Raw genomic sequence first — 12,640 nt, forward strand, 5'->3', positions numbered from 1 at the left:
AGGAAGGAGGTATGCATTTGCGGAGGCCAAGTTACAGAGCAAAGAGACAGCCCAACCATCTGAAACCACTCAGCAATTATCTCTTCCATGAGCACCAGGGAAAGGCTGATGTGTCCCGTGAAGAGGGGAAGAAATGATAATGGAACTCATTTAACATTTCAGTTAACATGGAAGAGAAGAGCACGGCTACCAGTTTTCCATACTCTTCCTTGGAGGTGCAAAGCCTTGTCAACGAAATGTCAGACTGGAAAGCTTTCCAAGTGTGTGTAGAGGGGCTGACAGTTCTGAAGGATGGGCAGGTAGGGTGCTGATGACACCATTAATTGATATGAAGATGTACAAACCAAACAAGGTCCACTTAAAGCCAAAGGTAAAGGGCATCATCTTTCTCTGGTACCTCTCAGCTGTTCACCATGCCACGGATACTGATTTGTGCCAAGCACCATGGCAGAAACCAGAAAACATGAACCCTCCTGCAAGTTATATACCACAGTTTTCATTTTATGGGCAAGAGCCATTGTAATACTCTAATATCTTTCAGTAAAATCACTGTTTAAAAATGGTGGTGGGACCCCTGGCTGGCTCAGCCAGTTGGGTGCACGACTCTTGATCTCAGGGTCATGAGTTTGAGCCTCACGTTGGGCATGGAGCCTACTTAAAGTAAAAACGGTGGTAGGGTTGAATGACATTTTGTTTGATGACGGCCACTGCAGGGTGGTACTTGGGAAATCCTGCTGGATCATTTGGAAATAAGGTCTAAATTGCAAGAAGGAGTATTTGACGCTATCACAGATTTCTAGTCAACTATCCCCTCTCTTCTGGCCACCACTTGAGGTTACAAATGGTGCAGTATGAATCCCTCACACCATCATTCTTGTCCAAGTGTGCCGTTCATCCCTGGCCTGACAGCTAACAACCCAAGGGCAATACTCCGATGGAATCTGGAGCATGTTTTGCAACCATGTCCAACCAAACAGGTATCCACAGCCATTGACTGGTTCTCCTTCCCTGCTTCTCTGCTTTTGCACAGAATAGGCTAACCCGGAAGGAGATATTTTCATTATGTCTAATCGCTGGTATGTGTCCAGTTAGCCTGAAAATATCAAAATTCTACCCACTGGGAATGTGGTTATGGGGGTTTTGTGGCAGGCACCCAACTGGCCAGCCTTTCACAGCTGAATCAATGCCCAGGATAACAGAAGATGTTTGTGGCATTTCAAATCATGATCCACTGATAGATTTTATGAGCATGGGACAGAGTAGGGAAAGATCCACTTAGGACATGATTTGCTTGACACCCACCTGACCATCGTCCTCAGGAACCATGGCCTGTTGATGACGGAAGGCACAGCCTCATCCATGAGTGGGTGCGTTTTGATGAAGTTCAGGGTATCATCAGGAAACTCATTGGAGGTTGCATATTTTTCTAAGGACGATGAGCCAGCGCAGCAACCTGGCCTAAAAAGAGACAAAGGGAGGGAGCTTATTTCGTGCCTTATGGCAAATTCTTTGAACGAACTGCTTCCCTAAGCATCTGGCACGCAGGAGAATGTACCGTAGGCTGAGAAGAGGAAGTTGAACAATGCAGAATGCCACCAAAAAAATATGCTTGGATTTTTCTCCCTGCCGCCTCCTCATTCCATAGAGAAGCTCCAGCCAGGGCAGTTCAGCATCAGCTGGGGGCAGCTTGGCTTCCCCCAGAAGCACAAACAAACCTCATAAACAGTGATGGGAGCTTAAAACAAGTGAGGAAGTATGTGCTTTGCACCTGTGCCAGAGACTGCTCTACCTGTCCTAAAGCCCTGCTGGAAGTTCTTGAGGCATTTGTTCCACACAAAGAGAGAATTAGCTGATGCTTCCACAAATGTCAAAAACAAAGGCATTCATAAAGCCGCCAGGCAGCAGTATATACCAGCAGGGCTCCACCTCACCCTCTCTCATTACCTGGGGGTCAGAGAACGGGTGGGTTTTGTTTTTACTGTTTTCATTTTTTGTTTGAGTTGGGCAGGTATATGAAAAGCCAGTTACACTGAAGATTGTCTCCTGAAAGGTCATTTCTTTATTTTTGAGCAATGACAGTGGAAATTCATTGCTACAAGAAACTCTGTGGTCTCGGGAGTCAAGGGACAACTTAGTAAAGTCAGGTCAGGGAAACACTGACCACAGCCCTTGTCCACAGCCCTGCTCTGCCTGTGGGTTCTGGAGAGTAAAACTAGACCCTGACAACACTGGCGTGATCTGGCCTCATGTGCACGCTCTTTTGTGGCACCGACCAAGCCAGCTCCACGAGACCATCCTGATGTCGGCAAGAGGAGGGAGAAAGCACGTGGAAGGGCGGGGAGAAACACATTGCCACAGGTAGAAAATCAAAGTTTATGTATCCTGGTGATGGCTGGCTGTCGCCGTCTCTGTGCACCGAGGAGACCCTGTTATTTAAGGACTCCCTGAACGGTCATTCCTCAAACTTATCTCCCCTTCCTGCTTATCTAGAAAGTAGCTACACAATGCCAGGCAGGGACTTAGCGAATCTTTCTGAGGTTGCCAGAGTGTGCTTTCTGCACCTAGTCTGCTCTCTGTGGGTAACAGAGCATATATACACCCCGGATAATTCAGGTGATGAAGATGCATGAACCTCAGAGGTTTCTCCCCTGGGTTTAGTGGTTCATGTTATCTGAGTCCACTGGATTGGATGAAGTGGCTACTTTGTGTGTGTGTGTGTGTGTGTGTGTGTGTGTGTGTGTGTATGGTGGGGGTGGTGATTGGAGGTTGGAGGAGAGAGTTGGAAACCAAAAGGTTTAGATATTGGGCTTCTTTGCAGAGGCACACCAATTCCATGGAGGAAGCCAGATGCACAGGATGTTTCTATGGAACTTAGATGCCAAATGTTGTAATGAAATTTTGAAGCATGTGCCACATGATGAGGGCAGGCACGGGGTTGGGGGGGGGTAGAGTTTCATCCTGTCTGGGTGGGAGAGAATGAACTAGCTAGCTGATTTAGTGTGAAGATTTGATGGAGGTTACATAGGACCAGGAGGTCTCCGTGTGGTCTCGGGACAACATGTTCCCCACAAAAGCGATTTGGGGGCATGTTTTGGTGGAGGCATATGCACTGTGTCTGGATCCAAAACAGATTAGAACCTGGTAGACCAGGGAAAACCTGATAACACAAGGCACTCGCTGGTCTCTACCTGCCGTTGCCCTGGAGTCCTGGACTCAGCGCCCATCCAGCCTGGTCACAAACTCAGGGATCACCATTTATAGTCTGCATTTTATTAGAGTGCAGAGACATGGGTCTGTGTGGAAGGGAAGGGAAGAAGGGTGGAGTAGTGCAGGTCTGTGAACTTGCACAATACACTCTCTAACTCTCTGAGCCTCAGTTTCCTCAGCCACATGCCAGTGGGGCTGGCTGGGCCAGATGCTTCCCATCAGCCTAGAATGACCTTGGATAAGCCACAGAGGTAGAGGTTAAGCAAAAGACTAGAGTGTCATTGAATGGGTTAAGGGGATGAAGGCAAATGGCCTGATAGATCTTTCTGTTGCTCTGGTAGTTGTATCGCCATGGCCAGCATGGAAGGCGCTGGTAGGCAGTTCTTAAGATGTTCATTGTCTGGGACCAAGCTGCCCATTTCTTGCAGTTCACAACAGTTGTATAAATATTTACACGTACCTGGGTTTGGGCACTCTTTCATCAGGAACTGGTGTCCAAGTGGAATCTGGAGACTTCTGTTCTTTGAACCTCCCAGTGAACACATTGGCGATGTCAAGCATGTCATAGGCACAAACTGCAGACCCAGGGATGCTGTAACAGAACATTTCATACAGTGTTCCTCTCACAACAGTTAATGCGTGCAGCTTGGAAAACATACTATAGAGCAACTTCCCTGTTTCTGGCGGTTGGAATTTAAAGTTCACACCCTGATCACTGTGAATGTAAAGGATCCCAGTATATAAAACGAATGTTTCTCTGAATCACATTTGCATCCGTGGCCTTAAAGAAAGGACTGGTTGCAGCAAACTCAGAGAGAAAAAAGACCCCTACATGTTTGTATGGCCTTGGGAACCGCATTTGTTTAGAACTGGTAGTTTAGAAGGTTCATGAATTCCTGGAATTTTCAAGTCACTAACCCAAAGAGAAAATCTTTGGAAAACATTCTTCATCTCTAATATTGGTGCATTGTCCACATATTGCTTCTCTGAATTGGGTTTCTCCAGCCAAGGATAGTGAGAACGTATGTGTGGGGAAAACATGCTTATTTTATGTCAGTCACTGTTGGTTTCAATTCTTACTTCCTATTTATTTGCATGAGAGTAAGCAATTTAAGTCTCTAAAGCATGAACATTTTGCAAATAAAGTGCTCTATTAAGTGCTAAATAATAATGGCGGTAATCTCTACCTATAATTGCCTCCTTCCTTGCTACTCCTGAAAAGAATTGGGATTTTTTTTTAGTCAATGGAGAGAAGGCATGAATTATTCATTCATCTGGGTAAAACTCTTTGAACCCCCACCCCCTTTTTTTAAAGCTTATGTATTGCGAGAGAGAGCGAGAGGGAGAGCATGAACGCATAAGTAGGGCATGGGCAGAGAGAGAGAGAGAGAGAGAGAGAGAGAGAGAGAGAGAATCCCAAGCAGGCTCCACACTCTCAGCACAGAGCCCAATGTGGGGCTCCATGTCATGAACCACGAGATCATGACCTGAGATGAAAACAAGAGTTGGGTGCTTGACAGACTCAGCCATCCAGACGCCCTGAACCCACGTTTGTTTTGAAGTATGGCTGTTCCTTGATTTTGATCAAATAAATTTCAGGCACCAGCTGGCCAAGAGTTTTAATCAGGGTTTGAGGTAGTGGGGCACTGCATAGGCAGGAACATCCTGGGCAAGACACGGGTGCTTTGTAGTGTGGGAACATCATCCAGGGCAGAGAGAACGATTTAGTCTTGATTTTGCAAATGTTGAAGGTTTTGGAAATCACTTCTTACACGATTAGGAGAATTTTATGCCATCTTTAATTTCATAACACAATTACTGAAGTATTACTAATAAAGCAAGAATTAGGGAGAAGATTAGAAAGCTTATGTAAGACAAAGTAGCAGGATGGATTTTAAAGTATGTGGAATATGTATACATCGTGCACAGAATTGAATAGATAAGACCGTGATCCCCATTGTTTTTGATGTCACAGCCCTAGCCTTATGCATTTAATTTGGTAAGACTCTCTTCACATCTCCCTTTCCTAAAATGTTCACATATTTACTTTAAATGTTATGACATATAGGGGTGCCTGGGTGGCTCACTCCGTTAAGTGTCCGAGTCATGGTTTCGGCTCAGGTCATGATCTCACATTTTGTGATATCAAGCCCCGCATGGGATGGGGCTCTGCACTGACATTATGGAGCCTGGTTGGGATTCTCTCTTTCCCTCTCTCTCTGGCCCTCCCCCACTCGCTCTGTCACTCTCTAAATAAATAAATAAATAAATAAATAAATAAATAAATATTATGACAAACAGGATAAATATTGAAGTATTTTATGAGGCACCTCATAATAACTAAAGATGTGATTTCCTTCCAGGTATACTCATTGTTGTTTTTGTTTTTGTTTTCTTCTTAACTCAGTTGTTCCACAGACAGAGAGTAGATATCCAGTATCTTTAAGCAAAACGAGAGCCCTGATCGTCTTAGAATTGCTTGTGAAATCCTTTCTTTTCCGTTCCTGCCTTTTCTCCCTCCCTCCTTCTGTTCATCTTTCCTTCATTCCTTTCTTCCTACCTTCTGTTCCTTCAGCATATATGTATTGACAGAATCCCTAATCTCCAACAGTAAATGCCCAATAAATAACATAGGCTCTCAGCTGATATACATTGGATGGACTGGCAGACCTGGCTGGGAGCAAGGCAGGTATAGGCTTGGCACATCCAGGAACTACCTCTTAGCTTCAGCCTGTAAGGCCGTGGAGCTGGAGGAGAAGATGGGCTTGACCACTGGAGGGCTGGGGGGGGGGGGGGGACCTGTGTGCTCTGCTGGGGAACGTGGGCTTTTTCCCATTGATAAGGAGGAGCACCTCAAAGACTTGGAAGAGGCCTTCATGACCAAGTTTGCATGTGTGGAAGACGGGGTGGAAATGGATGAAACCAGAACCACTAAAACCAGAACCACTACAACTCTAATTTGCAGATGAAAACGGGTATGTGTATTTTTGTCAGTTTCTGATTTTTCTGAACAAATACTGTTTCTGAGGCTGCATAGGCATGTATTAATTGGGTGTTTCCTAGGGACCTTTTAAAAAAAATTTTTTTTTATTAGTTTTCTTTATTTTTGAGAGGCAGAGAGAGACAGAGCGTGTGACAGGGAGGGGCAGAGAGAGAGGGAGACCCAGAATCCAAAGCAAGCTCCAGGCTCTGAGCTGTCAGCACAGAGCCTGATGTGGGGCTCGAACCCCTGAACTGTGAGACCATGACCTGAGCCGAAGTTCGTTGCTCAACCTACTGAGCCACCCAGGCACCCCTCCTAGGGGCCTTTTAAGAAAATCCTTTAGGGGCGCCTGGGTGGCGCAGTCGGTTAAGCGTCCGACTTCAGCCAGGTCACGATCTCGCGGTCCGTGAGTTCGAGCCCCGCGTCAGGCTCTAGGCTGATGGCTCAGAGCCTGGAGACTGTTTCCGATTCTGTGTCTCCCTCTCTCTCTGACCCTCCCCCGTTCATGCTCTGTCTCTCTCTGTCCCAAAAATAAATAAACGTTGAAAAAAAAAATTAAAAAAAAAAAAAGAAAATCCTTTACACGGAGTCTCTCTAATACATGAGAATCTACTACTGTATTGTAATTACGCAGTGCACCCTTGACACCCACCTCGGCCCCCTGGCCAAACAAACTAGAAACACGCTCAAATTCTACCAGCCCCTGTATTCCTGAGTACCAAGACAGTATTCTTTTTAAACAATCCTAGCTACGGGGATTCCGAAGTATGAATAGTTACAGCCTAAATTTTTGTATCTTTTCTGTTTCTCAAGTCTAAAATCGTCGTGGATGGTTAAGACTTACTTAAATCGAACTGAATACTTTTTTTGCAGCATGGATTCATATTTGCACGTATTCAGTGGAGAGTTCTTGACTCTTGCCCTCTGTTTAACTGAGGAACATCAGAGCATCTTCCGGCATGCTCTGTTTCGGACTCTCCCTAGTTCTTACACATTTCTTCCTGTATGCCACCCTCCAGTCTCATCATGCATTTATCTGTCATCTAGACTCGTATCAGGTTCTTAAAAGTCTCATCCAGAATAACAAGTGTAACAAAAAGTATAATCCAGAATGAAACCATGTATTCTCAGATTTTATGTCCATGCCCACCAGTCACAATCATTTTTACGCAGCAGTGCCAGGACTCTAAAGTTCAAGAGAGCTCAGTACCAGAGAATCTCATGCGTTTCTTCCTCCTGTTTTTTAATCTCCACACATTTCTGCTGCCCCAGGAACACTTTTTAGTGCGTCATTTGATTACTCAAAGTCTCAGCTTAAATAAACACAAATATAGGAATGAATAAGCTGATGTTCAGTATTTCTAGGCACCGTGTTTGATGACTTCCAAGTCCTCACTCAAGCCCCCCGGAGTCCCTGGTGGTTGGGGTCCAGGTTCCTCCGACAGGATAATAACCAGGGTCCCTTGTGGGGGGATGAGAGATGGACTTGTTTGAACCCTAAATTTCACTCTGTAGCATTTAAGTAAATTTTCAGTGTTTTGGCTTTAAAAGTTACCAATCCAGTCATAGAAATAGTAAAAGTCAAACAGAACGTTAGATGACCTCAAAGAGGGAAGCGGGAGGAGAAACATTCTTGAGTTCTAAAGCTGCCTCTTTCGACTCCTGACTTGGACCAGGTAATATAATTGAGTTTAGTTTCTTCAAGTGTAAAAAGAGGGTTTCATTTTCCAGTATTCAGTTTCCATTATTACTGGAGAGATTTTGAAATAACACATAAGAAGTGTTTGTACGCCAGGCATATAAATAGAAGATATTGTTATAATTTATTTAATTACTTCCCCTAAAATCCTAAGCTAATATTGCTTCTAACAGACTATTAATTTGTTGATGAAAACAGAGCACTTAAGCATCAATTTTTGCATCAGTTGTGAATCTTGTGCATTAGGAGAGAACCCCTAGGGGGAAGGGAAGCTGGGAAGGACGGATTAGGTCAGCAGAGCGAGGGCATGGTTACCTGTTGTAAGGTGTGGAAAAGGTTGCCAGGACAACATCACGGCCATTAATACGAATCACATCTGTGACTGCCTGGAGTATGTTAAAATAAAAATGAGAGTCTCCAGGAACTGAGCAGTTCAGGCGAGCCTTAAGGAAAGACGTCCACTGTTTTTCCAGGACTCTTTGGGACCCTCCCATGTCGTTCTTACAAACCTGAGCCACTCTTGGAAAAACTACCTGCAGAGGAAAAACACACAGGAAAGATGAAATGCACTCACTTCTCAAGATGTTAGTAGAATTTGCCTTTCTTAGAAAACAGAAGCAACAACAACACGGTGCTTAATTTAATCCCATGTTTCTAAAATTAGTAGCAAAAAAAGGGGGGGGGGACTTATTGGAACAGCATGTTTTGAAAGATAAGGCTGTGGCATTTAATACAGAACCATAAATCCTTCAGGGGATCAGCTCCCAGCCAGATAAACTCATTTCCATACAGACTGCTTAGCTTTTTATTTCCTCAAACAAAAGCACACTTTGTATGCACCATCTCTGCCATCCTCACTGGCTGTCTCTGGGCCCTTAATCTCATACTCTGAATTCCTGTAACCCTGCAGGCCACCCTGGCACTGAGTCTGTGCCCTCCAACTTAGTGACCTTGACCTACTCTCTGGTAAAAATAACTGAAGTGGACATCCCGGAAGTGTTCTGTTGCTTTTTGCAGTAAAAGATGATCAGGGCTCTCATTTTGCTTAAAGATACTGGATATCTACTCTGTCTGTGGAACAACTGAGTTAAAAAGAAAACAAAAACAAAAACAACAATGAGTATACCTGGAAGGAAACCACATCTCAAGATACTTGAAACTCAGTGTGAAATCACCCAGATAGACATCTGTGGTTTACATTTTCAGTAGAAATATTTAAGAGGTTCCCTGCAATCTGGGACTGGTCTGGAAAAGCTTACAGGGCTCTGAGGCAGAACAGTGTTTCACATCCACTAAACTTTGGCCGAGTCTTCTCAAAGCGATGACCTTGCGATTAGATTTATGGTTCTTATATCAAGGTCATCCAGAACAACATGGGGCCAGGGGAGTCATCCACGCCTCTTACCTTTCCCATGGTGTTGTACTCCACTGCTATTTCCCTGAAGAAGAAGTAGATGTAGTCTCCATAATCCACTGCTTGGACAAAGTACGGTTCTGTGGACACATGGCACTTTAATTGGGGACATGTCACACAAAGTTAAAAGAACTTCAATCAGCTGCGACCAAAGACATGATATTAATTAAAAGTGTAGGGCCATTAGACATTGGGTTAACACGAACCATTTCTCATGACCACACCAGCAAGCGCTGGTGATTTCAGAAGGCATTCGAGCCTACAAAATTCTATCTTTCAGAAGTGGTTGCAATTAACAATGAAGAATAAATGAATTTTCATATGTCTGTAATTTTATTTTCCACAACGAATGCTCCTATTACAGAAAGGAGTTTTTTGTACGCATCTCCTCGTGAATCCTGACTCATGCCAGGTTGGGAATAGCATTTTCCCTGCTCCCCACCACCTCCGATCCCTGTTCCCTTCCATGAATGGAATGTTCAATTCTTTTCATGTTAGACTCTGAAACGAGTGCTTGAGGCAGGAAAGATGAATGTGGTGTGTTCTATTGTAGTGGCATTGGTAGTTGTGTTAATACTCCAGAAACTCATGGGAAATGAGAAGGGGGAAGTAAATAAATCATTTGGGGCAAAAGATGCCATTTCCACCTTCCTGTCTGTCAGAAGCTATTATCAACATGAAACTCCAGTCTGGTCTGTCCAGACTCTAAATCTCCCTCAAGATATGAGCCCCCACCCCTCTCTTAATTGTTGGTTCACCTTTCAGCCATTTGGAATCATGCTTGACGGTCCGTAGGGTTGGGCTGTCTCCCAGACTCCGGTAAATGACCGCATCAATGGCAAGGAAGTCAGTCACTGTGGCTGAGTATAGTTTTCCATCTTAGGAGAGAAAGAAAAGAGGTGAACGGGGTTGGGGCACTACACTGGGCGTGGGGGAATAATAGAGACATCCCCCAGATTGCTTTCCTACATCAGGCAAATGAGATAGGACAACTGGGGAACATCCAAGAGTCACTGGGAAAATACTTGGCCCACATTCCTAACCATTGTAAATTAGGATCTTGAGAGATGAAACATTTTTCATTTTTAAATTGCATGGCAATTTTTAAGCAGCAGCAGCAGCAGCAGCAGCAGCTCAGGGAACAGGGTAAATGAAAAATGTTGTTTGCTTCACCTGATTAGATGGACCTTGACCGAAATCTCAAGGCCAAGGCCCCCTGGACACTGCTACTGCCACCACACCATGGCAAACTGGATTAGATGGGAGCCCAGGGAAAGACAGAAGCTGATTGTATCATCAGAAATTTTAAGTTTGTGCAGAAGTGATAGAGTCCTTCGCCTGGGCAGGTGAGGGGAGTCAGGGGGTTCATAAGCAAAAAAAAAAATGCTGACTGAATGGCTCCTTAGATCATGAGAGTCACTTCATTCATGAGAGCCACTGAGCCCTGCCAGTCTAGCTGAAATAAGAGATATTTGCTTCAGTATTTCAGAGTCATGAACTGAAAATGTTCTCTCACTCAGGAGACCAAAGCAAGGAGAAAAGGGGAAGGGTCCTGATACCAAGTTGAATCTGGCCTTTGAGAATTCATGCTTTTTTGGGGTATGTGCTTTAGGGTATATCTAAGGCGAAAGAAGATGAAGAAAGTTGAAGATTAATCCCTACCACTTTGGGCTCTTTTCCTGGATTAGTAAACATCCTGCACACAAGTAATCAAATGGGTCCTTCTAGAATAGTAAAATCTATGCAGTATGTGAAACAAACAGTAATTATGTTCAAAAATAGAAATTAGTTTCTTGGTTCATTTTTTGAAAATTTTTAAACATATATTTATTTTTGAGAGGGAGAGAGAGAGAGAGAGAGAGACTGTGAGTGGGGGAGGGTCAGTGAGAGAGGGAGACACCGAATCTGAAGCAGGCTCCAGGCTTTGCACTGTCAGCACAGAGCCCTGCACCGGGCTCGAACCAACGAACTGTGAGAGCATGACCTGAGCTGAAGTCAGATACTTAACCGACTGAGCCACCCAGGCACCCCATTTCCTTTGTTTGTTTTTAGTGGTTACCTATGTTGAGTTGTATGTCAGAGTGGCTTATATACACTGTAGTTCCATTAAGTGTAATTTTTTTTTTTTTAGAAAAGTTTATCCGGACATATCTAAGCAGAGGTCTTGATGTCTGCTTTTGATCTAAACTGAAATTTGCTCAGGTTCAACTTGGAGCTGTCTTGACATCTTCATTATTGACAACCATTTATCAGTGAAGATTGACTGGTTAGATTTGAACCACAGATGGCAAACCTCTGTGTTGATAAACAGATCTACAAAAATCACAGCTTGTCTTAAACAATCATGGCTCCGGGTCATGCACATATGCCGGGTGCTGGTGGGCAGTGGGAGGGCAGTGTGTGTGGATTTTCCTCCCATCCACTTTCCATTACACCTTTTCTCTCTCTCCCTCTCTTTTTTTTTTATTTTAGAGCACGTGTGAGTGGGGGGAGAGGGGCAGAGGGAGAGGGGGGAGAAAGAATGAATCTTAAGCAGGCTCCACGCTCAGTGTGGGTTCCAGTGGGGGCTCGATCCCATGACCCCGATCATGATGAGCTGAAATCAAGAGTCAGACACTCACCCCACTGAGCCACCCATGTGCCTCTTTGGTTACGCGTTTTGTTCTACATTCATCACTGGGTATCTCACCAGGACTTTTATTTCTAAAACAGAGCAGTGTTCTGCCCCTCATGTTAACATGACAACCATTCAGCTGCCAACAAGGATCTTCTATTAATAAGGGCTGAGCTTTTATGGGATTTCAAACAGTCCATTGAAAACCTGTCCAAGTGTACCTATAGGGGGAGGAAGAGGGGCTCTCACAGTGTCATCTCCTGGGGCACACTCTGCATAACTGCTGGAAGGTTGGTGGCCTTAGCTGATACTCTGAACCCGTCTCCTTTCTACCTCAGGCTACAAGTCCTCTCTTCGGTGACAGTTAAATTTCCCACTGTAACCCACATCCTTCATGGTGCCGGCAGGCTCAAGGGTCAGAAAGGTGCTGCAGCTGAAGTTACTTGAGAATCCACTGAAGCACTCTCCGCACGGGTCTTGCTCCTGGCCTGTCGACTGACAGGTTAACAAGGCTTTGTGTTTTGTACTGCGCCCCCTCCCGCTAACACTGTGCCCGAACTTTGGGGGGCGAACCCGAGGAACCCTTCCTTCCTGACATAGGCTGTTTCTCCAGGCCATGACTGTAGATTCAGGCCCCCAAATGCAGGACACTGAGGAAGAGGTTTGAAGAGCTAATCTTGTTTCATCATCAGAGCCCTGAAGTTCCTCAGGGCACGGATGTGC

At 44.7% G+C, this 12,640-nt stretch overlaps 1 protein-coding gene across 3 annotated transcripts in view; it reads right to left on the bottom strand.

The window, feature by feature from the left end:
- The window catches only part of SEMA6A (semaphorin 6A), a 135,281-nt gene that overhangs the window by 34,918 nt on the left and 87,723 nt on the right, over positions 1 to 12,640 (bottom strand). For all 3 annotated transcript variants that reach the window (XM_043572056.1, XM_043572317.1, XM_043572231.1), the window contains exons 8-12: positions 10,062 to 10,181; positions 9,295 to 9,383; positions 8,205 to 8,422; positions 3,668 to 3,799; positions 1,303 to 1,458 (exon numbers count right to left, since the gene is read on the bottom strand). In XM_043572056.1, the coding sequence (XP_043427991.1) occupies positions 1,303 to 1,458; positions 3,668 to 3,799; positions 8,205 to 8,422; positions 9,295 to 9,383; positions 10,062 to 10,181 (715 nt within the window). The remainder of the gene's footprint in view (positions 1 to 1,302; positions 1,459 to 3,667; positions 3,800 to 8,204; positions 8,423 to 9,294; positions 9,384 to 10,061; positions 10,182 to 12,640) is intronic.

Source organism: Prionailurus bengalensis, chromosome A1 (assembly GCF_016509475.1).
Source record: "Prionailurus bengalensis isolate Pbe53 chromosome A1, Fcat_Pben_1.1_paternal_pri, whole genome shotgun sequence".
NCBI lineage: Eukaryota > Metazoa > Chordata > Mammalia > Carnivora > Felidae > Prionailurus > Prionailurus bengalensis.